Here is a 19,485-nt window from a genome sequence, read left to right on the forward strand (position 1 = left end):
GAAGTCCTTTGCTGAGGTGCCACGACTGGTGAGAGAGGAAGCCACACCCAACCAGCTGGCATGATGACAGTTGAAGTCACCACATATGAGGAAGAGAGAGTTGGGATGAGTGGATAGAAGTTGGTCCATGTTGTCAGACAGTGAAATGTAAATGGAGTCATCACTGTTTGGAGGACGGTACAGAACACATATGAACAAAAGGTGGGAGCGGAGAGGAAGCATAAACCTTTCCATAATAAATCTGCTTCTTCTTTCATATTCAACAGATGGCTGAGGGTAGCATAATTTGCTGATGTGCATCTGTGCTACTGACCACACTAAGTACGAGGTAAAGACTCTATGAAATCCATTTCAGGGTACTCAATCATGCGTCCTGCAAGTACGTCACATGGAGATAAACCAGTCTCTATGGCGCATGCAGTCTTGGATGATAATCGGGTTAACGGATGCATGCTGCATGAAATAATAGCAGAAGACCAGTTGCAGAAGTACTTTTAGTAGTAATGATATTAATAATACTGTTACATGGAATTGTTTGGGGTAGAATGATCCAGAGTTAAAATGCAGTAAAATTATGGTCTTGTCCATGTGTTTCGCACAGCCTATATTTACTTTTGTAAATATGGAATATGCCAGATTAATTTGTCTTGTTAAACATGATGGTAAGGCGGCAGCATATGTAATTTCCAGACAGTATATTTAGGGAGAAGATTGTATGTGTAAAAAAAAAAAATCTCCTGTCAGCGGACATGGCTTTTTTTTTTTTTTTCCTTTTTTGTATATTGAATCGAGGCTCGTGAAAGAGCTAACATTTATTTCACAAACAAATCAACCAGACAAACAAAATATATAAAAAGAGGGAGCGGAAGACAAGATGGGGAGAGAAGGGGAAGCACACAACCACAACATTTGAGAGCAGGGAGAAGTGTGGGAGGGAGAGGGCTTGGGGGGAGGAGGCGTGGGAAGGGGGGGGGGGGGAAGAGGTATAAAACACAAGGGGACCGAAATTAGTGGGGGTAGAAAAGATCAAGGTTTTGGATGGGGGAGGATAAGAGATGGTGGTGAACAGCTGTTTTAAAGACCTGGAGGGTGGAATGGGATTGAAGAGAGTGAGGGAGTTTGTTCCAGAGGCGGGAGAAAAGAGGAATGAAGGAGTGAAGGTGAGCAGAAAGTCTTGATTTTGGCAGTTTAACCATAAGAGGGTTGCAGGCAGATCTTGTGCGACCTGTAGGAATATTTGGGGGACAGAGCCCAGAGAGAGCTGGGGGGGCAAGGCCAGAGAGGAGTCGGCAGAAGACGGAAAGACCACCAACCTGCCTGCGGTGAGTGAGTGAAAGGCCCTTGGAGTTAGCTTCATCGCGGGAGATTCCAATGATTCTGAACGCTTTGGTTTCAACAGCATGAAGACGAGCTAGGTGTGAGGCAGGAGCACCAGACCAGAGGGGAGAGAAGTATTCCATAGAGCTGCGGATGAAAGCCTTGTATGTGGTGAGGAGCTCAGGTGTGCCAAGGAAGGACGTCGCATGACGGAGGATGCCCAGTTGGCGACTGGCTTTGGAGGCCAGATTTGAAATGTGGTTTTCCCAGGAAAGATCATGGCAAATAGTGAGACCCAAAAGCTTGAGTGACAGAACTTCTTGGAGAGGATTATTCAGAAAGTGGATGGGAGGGTTGTCCAGTCGGTATTTTCGGAGAGACATTGTAAGAGTGTCAGATTTATCAGGATTGAAAGACATGTTCCATTTGTTTGCCCAGTCTGTGATTTTGTCCAGGTCTGCAGAGAGTGAGGAGGCTGCAGACTGCCGATCTGAGGGATGAGGAATGGAGCGACAGAGAGTAGAGTCGTCAGCAAAGAGATAGAGAGGATTGGACTTGGTGAGGCTAGGTGAGGCTAGGTGAGGTGAGGTGTATTGGCTAGGTGAGGACTTGGAAAAAATGGTGCATGACAAAGCGCTTCACACTTCAAAGTGGAAACATCATGAACAGTTTGGTCAGTGCAGCACAAGCCATGGTGGCAAAGTCAGTTGTAGAGCCCTAGGGAGGGACAGAATAGTTTTATTAGCATATTTTGCTTTGCAAGTGTTCCACTGCCGAATTTGGTTTATTTGGGAGTAGTCTTTGGGAATCGTAAATTGAATCGATGCATTGTAATTCATATTTAAATGCAGTTTAGCATACCACATCTCGGCTGTTCGTGGGATGAAGAATTTAAAAAATCAATCATTCAATCAAAAACTGTTTTTTAAAGCATGTCTTGGAGCCAATGGCTGAATTACACATGCATGTATATTCATAACAACCATAACGACGAACGATCGCGGTAATGAGGCATATCATGTTTGTGAGCCTCCGGTATGACAATACATTGTGTAGTCACAGAGTGCTGCTCAAACACAACAACAAAAACAGAAAGAGCAATCAGAGATTGCCAAGGCCATAACACCTATCGGCTCAAAATCCTTTTAACTGTTGACTTGGTAGTTTTTACAATGAAGGAAACATGTAACGGGAGTACATATGACATCGCGATTTTGAATGTAATTGATTGTGACAGCTCTGAGGGGTCTTTTGCTTCGCATCACAGTGACGGCGAGCACCAACATGGTGGCTGTAAGATTAAGATCTGGCTTCAAGCCCCCTCACCACCCAAAGCCTTCAACCAGACATATTAACATGCTCCTCCCCCTTCATTCCTGTTCTTCAAAGCAAAGCGGTAAAAATTGTTGTATCGCCATTATATATTACAAGCAACGGTACCCACCCTAATGGCGGGGCTTCAATTGGGAGGTGCAAATTATTGGGTGACCATCGTTTTGGGTGACCTTGAGCTTGACCTGGGGCCTAGAGAGTTAAAATTGGACACAGTCTATTACAGGGCAAGGCAAATATGTGTGTAAAGTATGGCGATGCTATGTACAACGATGTCGACGTAGTACTCTGCACAGACAGACAGACAAACCAACCAACCAACATACTTGCATCTATTCCGGCAAGTAATGAAAAATCACTCAAAGAGCAACACTTTGGAAAAACAGAACAAAGTAGAATGGCACTCAGTAGAGCATCCTTTTGACCTCAAAACTAGTTGGTCGTTGAATCCTGTTGCCTAATATGAAAATCCTATTCAAATTTCAAGTCAATCGGATGAAAATTGAAGATTTTAGAAATTCGAAAACAAAAGTGGTTGACCTTTGGCCTACGCTGATTTCAAAAATAGTTGGTGGTTGAATTCAGTTCGCTGATATGTAAATCCTATTCAAATTTCAAGTCAATCGGATGAAAATTGTCGATTTTAGAAATTAAAAAAGTGGTTGACCTTTGGCCTATGTTGACCTTTTGACCTTTTGACCTCAAAAATATATAGGAATTTGTCCGACGACAAACTCTAACATTTGGTGAAGTTTCGCAAAGATAGGTTAAAAACTGTAACCTGTAGGCAAGTAGAAGTGATTGGACAGACAAACACACAAACACACACACACAAACCAGAGTGATCAACATACTTGCAATATATATATATATATATATATATATATATATATATATATATATATATATATATATATACACATATATATATATATATATATATATTGTTACGGTTCTCTCGCCAGCCTTCTTCCCCTTATCAAGGGGGGATTAATCCCCTTGTCTTTACTGGCCTGGTGGAACCGAGACTTATTACGTCCTTTCCGGGCGAGCGCAAAATAGGGTTCCGGGACCAAATTCTCGCTCGTACCTAAGTACTTGCGCCGCCACGGAAACGAGGTAGCAAGCCTCGCATGAACCACGTGAGGTTGGAGTACGCCGAGCGGTTTGCGTACACGTGATCCGCGCAGTCTTAGATAGTGGAACCCAATTGGAGCGATCTTATTCGTGCCACGCTTAGTCAATTCAAGAAATCATGGGAATGATCGAATCAAGAAGAAAGAAAGAACAGAAGGGTTTAATTATTATTACACGTATATACAGCTCAAGGACGAAGAGACACAGAGCAAGCTTAGACAGTCTTAATTATCCCAGGGACAACGGGCCCGTCTCACACTCACATGGGGTATTGCAGATGGGCAGGTGTTCCCCAGTGCGTCCAAGGATGGTCCTCGTCCAGCTCTCCATGGTCCCCGGCACGTCCGCGAAGATGGAGGTAGGTGAAGGCAGGGACTCGTAGGGTGTCTCTCGAACCACGGAGATAATATCGGGGCGAACGGTAGAGAGGACTTTTATGGCAAAGGGCGGGACGGCTTTTATGGCAAAGGGCGGTTACTCAGCCTCGCTCACTCGCTTGGCTGAAATGCGCAAGTTCATTATAAATGTGCCTGGCTGCGCCCGCGTATATTCAACGACCAACTCATCTTCTTCAATGCCTTGGTGTTGGTTGGCGCGCACGTTCTCAGGTAATGGTCAAGTTCATCAAGCGGTACAATGCGAGTTCTCTCATCAAATCCCCTCTCTGCAAGTCCTGTGACGCAAGTCCTGTTGAGGGCTTTCGCGCAGCTGGCTTTATAGATACACCCCTCAAACCCTCTGGAACTCACCAGACCTTTTCACCACGCCCTCTGACGCAACGCCGACGCCACCACCCTCGAGCTCTGATTGGCGGCTTGCGCTTACCGTCAGCTCCTGACGCTGCTCCACCCTCAACGCCGCCCCCACCTTCTTAGGCCTACCTCGGGTTAACTCGACTAATGAACAACCAATGGGTAGCAAAATGGATTGCGCCTGCAGAGGTAGAATGGTTTGCAGAAGTAGGGCCTATTCTCCTGTCTTTACACAATGCAGAACTAACAGAGGAAATGGCCTACACTCACACATACTAAGACATAACTATACTACAAATGGGTCTACATGTTGCTTGTGTGACTATCTATGGGGGGCAAACTTTAACCTTTATTAAGCTCACTGTACAAACCTCAAAACCGTTACAATATATATATATATATATATATATATATATATATATATATATATATATATATATATATATATATATATATATATATATATATATATATATATATATATATATATATATATATATATATATATATATAAACAAACGGACTCAAATGCAATCTCCAGAGGAGAGGGTAACAAGGAAGAACAATCAGAGATTGCAGAAGCTTGCCAGGACGTGTTTGTGTGGTGTTTTTGTACATTCTTTCATTATTTTGTACAACCCCACTTTCATCAGACACACATGATATTGAAGGAGCTCGGGCTCCCACGTCGATCGGAAGAATGGACGCGACAAAAAGCTGGAATTCGTCCGAGTTGCTTTATTCAAACAAAACACTCAGGTACTCTCAAAAGCCCATTTATCGGGCAGCAATATATATACACACATTATCCCGGAGCGTTTGCCCAGGAAAGGCGAGAGGGGGCGTAGCCGAGCGTCCTGGCTGCGGCCTGGCAAGTTGAGGGCGGGCCTGCCCGGGCGTCCTGGACGAGCCCGGCATGGTGATCGCTCCGCGTCCTTGATAGGTGCAAGGCGATTGGGAAAACCCAGCGGTAGCCGCTACACACGTCCCCCCAGAATCGACTTGCACCGGCAGGGTCAATTTGAGGGGGGTCCTGATGACCCGGCCAAAGCGACCCCTGGCGGGTCGTGGGGGGGGGTCCGGTGTGGTGGTGGGCGGTCGAGTGGGGGGCACCGTGGACGGGGGGCGGCCTCGCCGCGGTGGAAGGGCCACCCGTGGTGGTTGGTCGACGTCCACGTGCGCCGGCTTGAGGTGGTCCACCGCAATCCGGTCCGACCTGCCGCCGATGTCGATGACGAACGACTTGTCGTCCCGTCGCAGGACCCGGAAGGGCCCGTCGTATGGCGGCCGGAGTGGCCCTCGATGTGCGTCGTGATGCACAAAAACATACTCCGCTGTGCGAAGTGCTGGGGGGACGTAGGACTGGGGGTCACCGTGGTCGGATGTTGGCACGGGGGCAAACCGTCGGGCGGCCTCCTGGAGGTCCGAGCGCTGGTGAGCTGCGGACCAGGGACTGGTAGCGTCGGGCACGAATTCGCCTGGGACGCGTAGCGCCTGGTCGTAGACAAGCTCGGCGGTGGATGCCTGGAGGTCCTCCTTGGGGGCCGTGTGGAGGCCCAAAAGGAACAACGGCAGCCGGTCGGCCCAACCGCCGTCTTGAAGGCCGGCCATGAGCGCGGCCTTCATGGAGCGGTGGAATCGCTCGCACAACCCGTTTGCTTGGGGGTGGTAGGCCGTAGTACTGTTGAGCTTGACCCCCAGGTTGCGGGCGACCGCGCCCCACAGCTCAGAGGTGAACTATGGTCCGCGGTCTGACGAGATGTCCGCCGGTGCGCCGAAGCGGGCGACCTTGGTGGCGATGAAAGCCTGCGCCACGTCGGCGGTGGTGGTGGAGACGAGGGGAACGGCCTCCGGCCACCTGGTGGTCCTGTCCACCATGGTGAGCAGGTGTGTGAACCCCTGTGATGGGGGGAGGGGGCCCACCAGATCCACGTTGACGTGGTCGAAACATCGTTCGGGCACGGTGAAAGGTGCCAGCGGGGCCTGGGTGTGTCGGTGGACCTTGGCCCGTTGGCAGGCTGTGCAGGTGCTGGTCCACTCGCGGACATCCCGACGAAGGCCGTGCCAGACGAATCGCGCCGACACCAGCTTCTGGCAAGCTTTCCGGCCCGGGTGGGAAAGGCCGTGGAGGGAGGCGAAGATGCGGCGTTGCCAGGTGATGGGCACGATGGGGCGAGGCTGGAAATGGGAGATGTCGCAGAGCAGGACAGTGTCCGCAAAGGGGATGTCGGCCAGGCGGAGGCCCGTGTCCGCCGCCCGGAGGGCTTGCACCGTGGTGTCGGTGGTTTGGTCCGCCGCCATAAGCGCGAAGTCCACGCCCAGGTGGACCGCGTTCGCGCTGGCCCGGGAAAGACAGTCGGCCACGGCTTTGTTTTTGCCGGCGACGTGCCGGATGTCCGTGGTAAACTCCTACACGGCGGAGAGGTGGCGCTGTTGGCGGGCCGACCATGGCTCCGTGACCTTGGCCATTGCATAAACCAATGGCTTGTGGTCGACGAACGCCGTGAAAGGTCGGCCCTCCAGGAGGTGGCGGAAATGGCGGACGGCTAGGTGTAGACCGAGGAGCTCACGGTCAAACATGCTGTATTTGAACTCGTTCGGCCGGAGCTGCCGGCTGAAAAAAGCGAGTGGCTGCTAAACCCCATTCACCCATTGCTCATGTACGGTGCCCACCGCGTAGTCGGAGGCATCCGTGGTGAGGGCGATGGGAGCGTTGAGCACCGGGTGAGCGAGCAGTGTTGCATCGGCGAGGGCCCGCTTTGAGCTTTGGAAGGCCGCGTCCATTGCTGCGGACCAGGCGATGTCGTGCTTGGCCGGCTTGCCCCGGTGGGATTCGTAGAGGGGCCGCATGAGTTGAGCAGCGCGGGGCACGAAGCGGTGATAAAAATTCACCATTCCCAGGAATTCCTGCAGGGCCTTTATGGTGCGGGGACGCGGGAACGTGGTGATGGCCTCGACCTTGGTTGGCAGCGGCACGGCCCCGTTCTTGGTGATGTGGTGGCCCAGAAAATCAATGGCCGTCGTGCCGAAGTGGCATTTGGCCGGGTTGACGATGAGGCCGTGCTCGCTGAGGCGCCCGAACAGTGTTCGGAGGTAGAGGAGGTGCTCGGCCCGGGACGTGCTGGCGACGAGGATGTCATCCAGGTAAACGAAAAGGAATGGCAGGTCACGCAGCACGCCGTCCATCAAGCGCTGGAACGCCTGAGCCGCGTTCTTGAGACCAAACGACATTCGTAAGAATTCGAATAAGCCGAACGGCGTGATGACTGCCGTTTTAGGGACGTCGGCCGCCCTGACAGGTACCTGGTGATATCCCCGTATGAGATCAATTTTCGAAAAAATGACCCGTCCCGCCAGACGGGCGGAGAAGTCTTGGATGTGCGGGATCGGATACCTGTCGGGGGTGGTAGCGTCGTTAAGGCGGCGGTAGTCGCCACATGGGTGCCAGCCGCCCCCTGGCTTTGGGACGATGTGTAGTGGTGAAGCCCACGCGCTATCGGAGCGCCGCACGATGCCGAGGTGTTCTAAAGCGTCGAACTCGGGTTTGGCCATGGCGAGCTTGGCTGGGTCGAGGTGGCGGGCTCTGGCGTAGACCGGTGGGCCCATGGTTGGTATGTGGTGCTCGATCCCATGTCGTACTGCGACGGCCGAAAACGTCGGCCGCGTGAGGGCCGGGAACTCCGTGAGCAGGCGAGCAAACTCGTTCGCCGCCGGGAGGGCGCATGCCAGCTTGGTCGGCGCGGGGCTGCTCAATGTGCATACCAGGTAGCTGAAGGTTTCGGCGTTGATTAAACAACGCCGTTGGACGTCCACCAGCAGTCCGTGTGCGCAGAGGAAGTCGGCGCCTAGCAGAGCCATGGGCACGTTTGCGGTTACAAACGTCCAAGCAAAGCGTTGGCCGCCGAAGCAGAGGGTGACGTTGCGCGGGCCGAAGGTGCGGATGGCCGATCCGTTGGCCGCAACCAAGGAGGGGCCGCAAACCGCGGACTGCCTGTCCTGGTCAGAGGCGGGTATGACGCTCAGTTTGACGTCTGGACGCTTTATCCATGATGAACAGTAAGTTGCCCGTGTGGCCGGCGCTCATGGCTGGTAATGAAAGCCGGCCCGGCCGTTTCCCGGCCTGCCGAAGGTGCACGGGGGTCGGCATGTCCGGGCCTTCTGTCCGAACCTGGCATGATAGTAACACCACGCTTGGTCAGGTGGAGGCCCCGGTCATCGTGCTGGAGGTGGTCGGCTCGGTGTAGCGGCCGCCAATTGCGTCAGCAGTTTGGTCGTCGACCGTGCCGGGTGCTCGGGCGCCATGGGTGTTGCGTCGGACGGCGGTGGGCCCCAGGTCGCTGCTGCGATGCGCTGGCCTGCGGCGGAGATCTTGTCGGCTTCCCTGGCAAGGGCACAGGGATCCGTGATCATCGTGCTTGCCAGGGCGAGGCGTACCGGGCTAGGCAGCTGACGGAGGAACAGCTCCCGGAACAGGAATGCCAGAGAGTGCTCGCCGAGCAGCGAAAGCATGTAGTCCATTCGCTCGGAAGGGCGCGTGTCGCCGAGCTCGGGCAGGTCGAGCAGGCGCCGTGCGCGTTCCGCCGATGGGAGGGCGAAAGCGTCGAGGAGGAGCTTTTTAAACGCACCGTATTTGTCAGCGGCTGGCGGGCCCTCGAGGAGGGTCAGGGCACGGGCCACGGTGGCTGAACCGAGCGCTGCTACCACATGGTGGAAGCGGGTGTCGTCGGCGGTGATGCCTCGCAGGGCGAACAGGGAGTCCGCCTGTGCGAACAAAACCGCCGCGTGAGCCTCCCAGAAGGTAGGCAGTTTAAGGGCCACTGCCGTGTCCATGTCGGTAGGTCACCAATGAAGGAGCTCGGGCTCCCACGTCGATCGGAAGAATGGACGCGACAAAAAGCTGGAATTCGTCCGAGTTGCTTTATTCAAACAAAACACTCAGGTACTCTCAAAAGCCCGTTTATCGGGCAGCAATATATATACACACATTATCCCGGAGCGTTTGCCCAGGAAAGGCGAGAGGGGGCGTGGCCGAGCGTCCTGGCTGCGGCCTGGCAAGTTGAGGGCGAGCCTGCCCGGGCATGCCCGGGCATGCCCGGGCGTCCCGACCGAGGCCTGGCAAGTTGAGCGCGGGCCTGCCCGGGCGTCCTGGACGAGCCCGGCATGGTGATCGCTCCGCGTCCTTGATAGGTGCAAGGCGATTGTGAAAACCCAGCGGTAGCCGCTACAATATCCTCTTTATAAAACTGAATTCAGTATTGTATTTTAAATATATAGTTTTAAATGAGGCTGTCCTTGGCGTCTTTTGAGTTCACAGGGTGTTTTGCATCCTCTTTGGGTCCTCAGGGTCTTTTGAGTCAATGGGGTGTTTTGATTAATTGGGGTCTTTGGGTCCTCAGGGTCTTTTGAGTCAATGGGGTGTTTTGAGTATTTGGAGTCTTAAGGGTCTTTTTGGGTCTTCGGGTCTTTTGGGTCTTCTGTTTCTTCATGGTATTTAAGGGACTTCGTGGTATTTTGGCGACTTGGTTGTCTTAAGGGTCTTCAAAGGTCCAATGGGTCTCAGCAGTCCAAAGTGTTGAAAGGTACATTCCGATAGAACATAATTAATAGATATACTGAAAACTCACTTGACCATCTTGACCGTCAAACTCACTTGACTTGACCGTCTTGACCTTCAAGATAATTTTGTAGAGTATCTTCTTCTTCAAACAATAACAATTTCTGGCTGCCAGACCGTAAGACCAATCATGTTGAAATTTTAAACATGTGTTCCGGTGTACGACTACTACATTACTTTAAAGTTTCATATCGATCAAATTCAGTCGTCGTTTCCTGTGTTTTCTGCCCAAGGTTTGAATGGAATCACATTAATCATTTCAAGGATATGAAAATTATTCTATGGGACTTTAAATTGACTCACTGGGATCCTGGAAACATGGCAGACCCTGGAAGCAACAATACAGGTCTGCGAATAAATTTTCAAGAACCTTTAAAGAAATCTTACCCATTTGGAGGGCTGAGGGAATCATTGAATTTGTTTTTGTAAATTAATCAATCCCTTGTATTTACTGTTTACAAGTGAATAGCATTCAAATGCCTCAGCATTTGCCTCTTCTTTGAAAGATTTTGGATATGAGCTCAAGATTATAAATGTGGGTGAGGCTCTTTTCCTACAGAATGGAGGCTCATGGAAGAGCAAGGCAAAATAAGAAAAAGGCAACACACTGACGGTGGGGCATCAGGGCAATGAACGAACAGGGAAAGAGGAAGGGGCCCGCAGTAACAGACCCAATTCACCAGGCCCACAAGGGCATCAGCCTGGACAAAAACGCACAAAATACACCCCATCAATAAATCAACACCAACAATTTACAGAAACTGTTAAATAAAGCAATTTTAGAATGGGTATTCTCAACTTTCAAATATGGCCACAGAATAGGAGAAGATTACGTTGCCACGAAGTAGCCCAGAACCTCTGAGACCAGGTTCCTTCGACCTCAGGAATTCCCTTCGATCTCTGGTTCAACATACATGAACAATCTTGGATCCATCTCAATACCACTGCACATTCACAGCCTTCCTTTTTCTGTGAAAGACATCTTTATGCAATTCAACAAATGGCGTGTCCTCAAGGCACGTTCTTTCATAAACAGAGTGCAAACTCGACATATTGTCATGTTCACGTCAAGATGTTTCAACAAGACCGATGTGAACTTTCCACTGAATCCCAGCTGCCTCTGCTTCAAATGTATCACTGTCCGTGCAGAGCAAGCACTGCCTCCCTAACAAATAATTCATCATGAGGTCTGATGAAAGTCTCATCATATTTCTATCAGGTTTCATGAGAAAACATAAGAGATATATGGGAACGCTCATAGTACTCTCGGGAAATAGGCAACCCTAAACAAGCGGTGGTTTCTAAGAGAACTCAGAATGACCGAGTTGGGCACCTAATTGGGTCAAAACCAAATTTAGATATGAAAACGTTTTTTGTTTCAAATTCCTGACGGACTATTCTGAAACATTATCATAAAAGGTTTTACACTTTGTGTAAAACAATCAAAAGCTTACGTCTGCATTTTCTTTGCTTCGGTACACGCATGCTCAGGATTTCTATGTTAACCCAATGTTTGAAGATTTGGTGGAAGCAGGATAAATGATTGTGCCAAAAACATCACCATTACTGCAACGAGAGGGTTCATTCAGCGTGTGTTTGAACATCGAACATAAAGGCGAGCTCATAGTTGTAGCTCATCTGGTTTTGTTTCAGACTGGCTGCCTGTTTTATTTTCACTTATCTTCAAGAGACCTTTCAATGTTTTACCATCTGCGTATTTGCTTACATTTGTGCTTCCCCACTCCGATTCCATCCCACTGTCGGAAACTCACCATATTCTGCTGAATGTGCCTCCATTCGACCACCCAGCCTCCGCAATTGCTTCCAGTGTTTTGGAGTTTTGCATTGTGCAATTTTGGGTGTTTGGAGTTTTGCATTGTGCAATTTTGGGTGTTTGGAGTTTTGCATTGTGCAATTTTGGGTGTTTTGGAGTTTTGGAGTTTTGCATTGTGCTTTGGTGTTTTAAGTGTATTGGAGTTTTGCATTGTGCTTGGGTGTTTTGGGTGTTTTTTGAGTTTTGCATTGTGCTTGGGTGTTTTGGAGTTTTGCATTGTGCAATTTTGGGTGTTTTGGAGTTTTGCATTGTGCTTGGGTGTTTTGGAGTTTTGCATTGTGCTTGGGTGTTTTGGGTGTTCTGGAGTTTTGCATTGTGCTTGGGTGTTTTGGAATATTGCATTGTGCAATTTTGGGTGTTTTGGAAATTTGCATTGGGCTTGGGTGTTTTGGGTGTTTTGGAGTTTTGCATCGTGCAATTTTGGGTGTTTTCGAGTTTTGCATTATGCTTGGGTGTTTTGAAGTTTTGCATTGTGCAATTTTGGGTGGTTTGGAATTTTGCATTGGGCTTGGGTGTTTTGGGTGTTTTGGAGTTTTGCATCGTGTAATTTTGGGTGTTTTGGAGTTTTGCATCGTGCAATTTTGGGTGTTTTCGAGTTTTGCATTGTGGTTGGGAGTTTTGGGTGTTTTGGAGTTTTGCATTGCGCTTGGGTGTTGTGGGTGTTTTGGAGTTTGGCATTGTGCAATTTTGGGTGTTTTTGAGTTTTGCATTGTGCTTGGGTGTTTTGGGTGTTTTGGAGTTTTTCATTGTGCTTGGGTGTTTTGAAGTTTTGCATTGTGCAATTTGGGGTGTTTTGGAGTTTTGCATTGTGCTTGGGTGTTTTGGTTGTTTTGGAGTTTTGCATTGTGCTTGGGTGTTTTGGTTGTGTTGGAGTTTTGCATTGTGCTTGGGTGTTTTGGGTGTTTTGGAGTTTTGCATTGTGCTTTGGTGTTTTGGGTTTGTCCATCGCTTAGCACTTCAGCAGTCAGGTTGAACATATGGTATACCTGCATTTGAACAACATTGAGGAATCATTTGTGAACATTATAACTGACATATGTGACACCATTGTCTGATTAACTGTCTGTTGCCGATACTTTCTAAAAAGTGTGGACATAATATCTGAGAAACATTTCTGTGCAGAAATAGTCCCTCACTGCAGATGGATTACTTCCACCATGATTGACCAGTTCAATTTCTTCACTCATATCTATCAAACCGTCTCCCCTTTTGTGCCAAAGTGTTATAAGAATTCAAGAAAGAAGAACCCTCAGCTCGATTTCCTCCTGCCTGGCTGCACCGTGGGCTACCTGGTGAAGTCTGGTCGACGGAAATCCACGCATGAACTACGGATCGTGAGGCCGGGAAGCGATGCCGTCGTGCTGTCGGTTCAAAGCCACGAGCAAGCCGAACAGTGGTGCAAGGTACCTTGTTGTTTCAATCTCATAAGATGACTACCATGGAAGGACGAGAATCCTGTACTTAAAGTCGAGAAATCTTTAAACATGGAGGAGGGACCTTGGCACAGCGAGTGTTGGTTTTATGTATAAGGGCCATATGATGGACATTCCACAAAGATGCAGCGTAGCCTCTGAAGTTGAGCATCGAGGAATACATTGATCTTCAAAGGAGGAATTTGCACAGAAGTGAGGTGAAAGCTGTTTTGGCAGCAATTGTGGCTTTCATTGGGCCCCACTTTATTTTAGGTGGAGTGGAAAAGGGCATAGGGTGTGGTGAGAAAAGAATGAAATAGAGTGGGTGTAATGTATGTTTTCTTTGCTAAGGGTTGGTACGTTTTGCATTATAAGAAGATTATAATGCAACATCACCAAATCTGATAACATGTTCTTTCGGAAAGAATGTATATGGTTTCTGATGCTGGGCCTGAGGGAATGTTCAAACACTGGGTTTGAGGAATATAACATTGATCTAACACTTGACTCTACAAACAATTTGATTATTCTCAGGAGTTTTATGGAATTGCATTCAAAACTTGTTGCCCTCGCCTCCTCCCGCTCCCCCAAATTGAAATGATGAGTATGTGTAAAATTGTGGGGCCTGGTTTAATTTTGTACTTGAACATGGTGATTGAGTGGAATTTCGAATGATGTGACTTTATTTTCAGGATTGATGACAAACTAAGTTTGATAAAGCCAGGCCCGTAAAACCCTTTAAACTGATTCCTTTGTACTTTCCTGCATTACAATCTCTCGACCGGCCACCAAAAACAGCTTTGGCTGCCTTTGGTATTTTCAAAACTAAGAGTGAGAGAGATAGAGAGAGAGCCGAGATGAAGTGAAACAATTAATCCCATGCTCACCCTCAACGGAAATTGGCACCTGATATGGATTTGCAAAGGATAAGCCATTTGGCCGCGATCCAGAAATATGGGCTCGTTCAGCTTTCCCATATGAACCCATAGAACCAATTGCTGGGATTGCAGATTTAAATCGCAAACACTGTGTTGATTTGTCCATTGTTTAATGCAGATGTCTTTGTAAGTCGGGTAAGAAAACAAAGGTATCTTTGTCACTTTGGCGTTACACAAATTTGTCCAAATTGTTTGTTTTTTTTGTCTACAAGATCGAGGCTCGTGTAAGAGGTAACATTAATCACAAAAACATAAACGGACACATAAAAAACATATAATAAAGGGAGCGGGAGACAAGATGGCAAGAGAGAGGGAAGCACACAAATACAACAGTAGAGAACAGGGACATCGGGAGATCTGTGGGAGGGAGAGGGCTTGGGGGGGAGGAGGCATGGGAAGGGGGTGGGGAGTGGGGGAGGTGGTATGGGAAGGGGAGGTGGGTTGGAGAAGTATAAAACACATGGACACTGCTGGAACTTCAAGGAAAGAAGTTGGTATTTCAAAAAAGAGGATCTGGGGTGAAATTAACGGGTGTAGAAAAGATCGAGGTTTTGGGTTGGGGAAAATAAGAGATGCTGGTGAACAGCTGTTTTAAATACCTGGAGGGAGGAGTGGGATTGAAGAGAGTGAGGGAGTCATGTCTCTGTTACGGGAGAAAAGAGGAATGAAAGAGTGAAGGTGAATAGAGTCTTGATTTTTGGCAGTTTCACCATAAGAGATTTGCTGGCAGATCTTGTGCGACCTGTAGGAATATTTGGGGGACAGAGCACAGACAGAGCTGGGGGAGCAAGGTCAGAGAGGAGTCGGTAGAAGACAGAAAGACCACCAACCTGCCTGCAGTGAGTGAGTGAAAAGCCCTTGGAGTTAGCTTCATCGCGGGAGATTCCAACGATTCTGTTTTGGCTATAAACCAAAATATATAAACGGATTTTATAAACAATATATTTTAAACAAAAATATGCAAATATATAAACAACAAGTACAAAAAGTTTTAATTAAAACAAAAGCCGCGTCGATGTTACACAATGCCTAGATGCAGCTGTGCCTATAACGTCGATGTTATAGGCACAGGACATTCCTATTGATTCGATTACTTGATGTTATTTTTGTGCAAAGTGAAAATATATCTCGGCAATTTCCCGTGTGTGGCGACGAATTTTTAATATATCTCGGCATTTTCCCGTCTGTTATTTCAGGCGGTGTATGACTGCCCATGCCGTGATTGTAAAAAAATATATCTCGGCAATTTCCCGTATGTGGCGACACGTGAACGAAGCTGTGCTCCTCTCTCCACATTATTGTGACGACGTATAAATTAAATATTTCATCGTGACGATTGTCATCAAATGGACGAATTTTTAATATATCTCGGCATTTTTCCGTCTGTTATTTCGGGCGGTGTATGACTGACCATGCCGCGATTAAAAAAATATATAGCTCAATGGACTTGAAGTTACAGGCCTTTGAGAATTCATTTCGTTCTATAAAGGGCAACTTTCATCGGATTTTCTTCCCGTTTTTTTTCAACCGAGTCTAAAACTATGTTAGCGACTGTGAAAAATGAAATGATATATCGAATTTGATTTGAAATAAAACTGTGTGAGAGAGGAAGACACCACGGGCCTACAAAACAGGCCTCAAAGCTATGCGAGTTAAAAAATGGTGGATATTTGTTTATATGAAGGCTCTCCCAGAATGGGTGGAGCTATGGTTCCCAGAATGGGTGGAGCTTTGAGGTTTTGTCTTCTCTGCAAGAACAAGAAGAAGAAGAACAACAACAACAACAACAACAACAGCAGAGGGCACTCTATGAGCAGTGTCTGCGACGCGGCTAAAAATATATAAATAATATACAAAATATATAAAATATATGAACGGATTGATTTGGATATAAACCCAGGCCTGACAGCAGAGTGCCCTCCATACTCCGGAAGATCTCTTACCATGGGTTTTATCGATAATAATCTATCGAATTGGATGCTCTATATCCTTTCTGTTTGTGCAGACTTGCTATTTCCACATTGCTGGCTCGGCTAGAGCATTCACTTTGCGGAGAATGCACCGAGTGTTTTATTCACTGTCGTTCACTTGGTGTTGGGCTAGCGGCTCGGGTGCCGGCTTAGGATCCTAGGATCCTGGGTTCGAATCCCGGTCGATTGCTGAATTAACGCCAGGGGGGTTGACTCAGCCTGTCATCCTTCCGAGGTCGGCTAATTGAGTACCAGTTCACTGGTAATTCCCTGTTTGTCGTTAAAGGTGGCAAAAAGGGCTGGCGTCAGTAAGGGCATCCGGCCGTAAAACATTGCTTCAAAAAGGGGACCGAAAAACAACAACAACCACGGTTCCCGAAAAAGGCCAACCCCCGCTTTGCGGGGAAACATGGCCTCTAGAGGTGGTTATATTCACTTGGACTCGAATGGTAGAGCATTCACTTTGTGGAGAATACACCGAGTGTTTTGCCATTGCTCTTCCCAGATGTTTTATACATCACCTGGGTAATTGCTATGAATCTTAGCGTATTTCATATAATTTTCCCAATTTTCAACTGTTCCCTCCTTTTTTTCTTTAGTGCTCTCCCTTAAACCAGAGGGTGACTCACAATGGAGATATAGAAAAAGGAACACGAAAATGTAGACATGGAATCACTAATTAATTCTTTTTTTCATGCAGATCCTGCAAGACGTCTGCTCCCAGGACAGCAGTGCCATGGATTCCTGTAACTCTGCCATGCGGATGAAGGAAGAGCTGGAAGCAGTGAGTAATTTGGAAACGCATTTGCATTTGGGTGCACAACCAATGCAGGCAAACTTCCATGAAGATAATAATTCCCCAATTCCTTGCACATAGAAAGGAAAAGTGCATTCAGTTCTTGGCATCCATCTGCGCAAAACGTATGAAAGATGGCTTCCAAGATTGGTAAACATCCTAAATTCCATTTCAGTCCAGGCCGACAATGAGTTTTCATTGCCTCACTCAAGCATTTCCTCTGGAATTATAAATAATGTTTTAGCTTTTGGAGGATGCTTCGGTTATCAGATATGGACGAGGCCCTTGTACTTCTCAAAATATGTACGTCCCCCTCCCTCCTCCACCTCACCACCCCCCTGGTTGAACAACACATATTGAAGAGCCACAAGGTCTCCTGGTTTTAGCTTGGGTGTATGTTAGAATGTGTATGTCTCCAGCAAACCTCTATAATAGTTGTTCAGGGCATGCTTGATTCTGGTTGAAGGGCACACATAAGCACGAGCATAAAAATGTTCAAGGAATATGAAAGTTGGCACAATTCATGCCAGGACAGGTTGCTCTGAGACAGTTCGTATGGAGTGCAGGGAAAAGACTGTCAGCCATTGCAGAGGAAACATGGGAAGGTTCATCCCAGCATACATCCCATTGACTCCATGGCAGATGGTCGTTCTGAGAGCAATCACAGATTAAGAGAGAAAATGGAACAGATGGCCTGTCTGTCCAAATCCTCTTGCACTGCAGTTCCTCTTCCTCTGCCCATCCTTGTAATTCATGTACTGCTCGTTGATAACCTAACAAGGCCATACTAATGACTCATTCAGTTGATTTATGTTCTTGGAACTTTAAAGAACATCTGTGTGGAAAGTAGGGATCCAACCAATTACGAACTTCAATCGAGAAGTGCGCAGAGCACCATCTTTCTTTAAAAATGGTTTCATCTGTGTTTACCATTGCTTAGTTTGTGGAAGAAGAAAGTTTTGAAGCACCTCCAAGTATCTCTGTCCGTTGAGTGTATTGTGGAGGATGCAAGGTCTAATTAGGTGGGTTGAAGTCATTCCGCACCAAACAAGCAGTTTTGGCCGACTATGGCTGCGTTCGCTTTTCGTTTCTGGATCACTTCCTGACAAGTAATTGCAGTTATGCCTGTTGACAAAACCACCAACTTGGAAAACAACCTCGTCGTATGGGATAATGTTATGTCTCACACCTGTACAGTCATCAATCCACTGAAGGAAATGCTTTAGAAAAGTTCATATAAAGGGGCACCCTACATCTGGCAAATAAAATACATTTACTTCTTCATGCAGGTGTATCAATCAAATTGATGCCTCTTCATATGAACTTTTCTAAAGCATTACTTTGTTCCTCCTCAGAACACAAGGGTAGTCCAGCATGCACACGAGTTTTTTTAAATGGCCCTTATTTTGTATTGTTTGACATTTTCTACAAGATATGGAATGTCCCTTCTTTTCTATACTTTGCCACATGCCACATAGGAACAATGAGAGAAACTCCCTAAATCCAGATGTGCAAAGCTAACGGCATCATGTCACATTTATGGTCAGTGTTACTCATTTCATATACAATATCACCGTACTGAAAGCTATGAGCACGTTTATTGTACAGTACATCAAAGATACAAGGAAGAAAACATTGTCAATAGTAACTGGACATAGTACATTACTTTTCTACAAATCTCCAGAACGATCCACTCATTTCTTCCAGGACTGCACGCGTTTTTAAATCCCGCAAAGGTAGAAGTCCACCCCAACACTTCACAACCAACTGAGCATGGCTATCTGGACTGCCTGGTCGTTTTCATCATGCTGGCCTCTGATGTGATCTTTCAAAGGCCCGGGCATATGGTCTTCTGAGGGGTCAAGTCTGGATGAAGGGTGGGGGGAGCACTTCCCAGCCATTCTTTGAGATTTATTCAAACTAGTGAGGTACCCGTGCTAAGCACGGGTGGGAGACCAGAAGCAAACAGACAATGCAGAAACGGTGAATGCTAAAGAAAGAAACCAATCAATTACACATTCCTGTAGCACCTTCAGTCGCATGTCAGACATGGACAGCAAGTTCGTGAAGGACTTCCATGAAAAACGTACCCGTTCGCAAGCAAACGAGTACGTGTGTTCCATACCCAGTCAATGGCGAATCTGCATATGGCGATCCGTGAATTTCACGTTTAGAAAGTAGAAACCATCACGGCATTTTGTCATTCACTTTAACTCGATATCTCTTTATTCATTCCAAACAGCATAACTCCAATCACAAATTACATAACATTAGTATAAAAAATAAACTTTTAACAACATTCGTGACATAAACAAATATTTAAATCCTGATGTAAAGTTCTGTACAGTTGGGTGAATACAATTACGAATTCAAAATCGTAATT

General features: G+C 47.4%; 1 protein-coding gene across 3 annotated transcripts in view; it reads left to right on the forward strand.

Annotated features, from left to right (window-relative positions):
- The window catches only part of LOC137414483 (actin filament-associated protein 1-like), a 263,066-nt gene that overhangs the window by 129,242 nt on the left and 114,339 nt on the right, over nt 1–19,485 (forward strand). For all 3 annotated transcript variants that reach the window (XM_078773714.1, XM_078773716.1, XM_078773715.1), the window contains exons 8-9: nt 13,207–13,389; nt 17,007–17,090. In XM_078773714.1, the coding sequence (XP_078629840.1) occupies nt 13,207–13,389; nt 17,007–17,090 (267 nt within the window). The remainder of the gene's footprint in view (nt 1–13,206; nt 13,390–17,006; nt 17,091–19,485) is intronic.

Source organism: Myxine glutinosa, chromosome 3, assembly GCF_964187855.1.
Source record: "Myxine glutinosa chromosome 3, kmMyxGlut1.1, whole genome shotgun sequence".
NCBI classification, from domain to species: Eukaryota; Metazoa; Chordata; class Myxini; order Myxiniformes; family Myxinidae; genus Myxine; species Myxine glutinosa.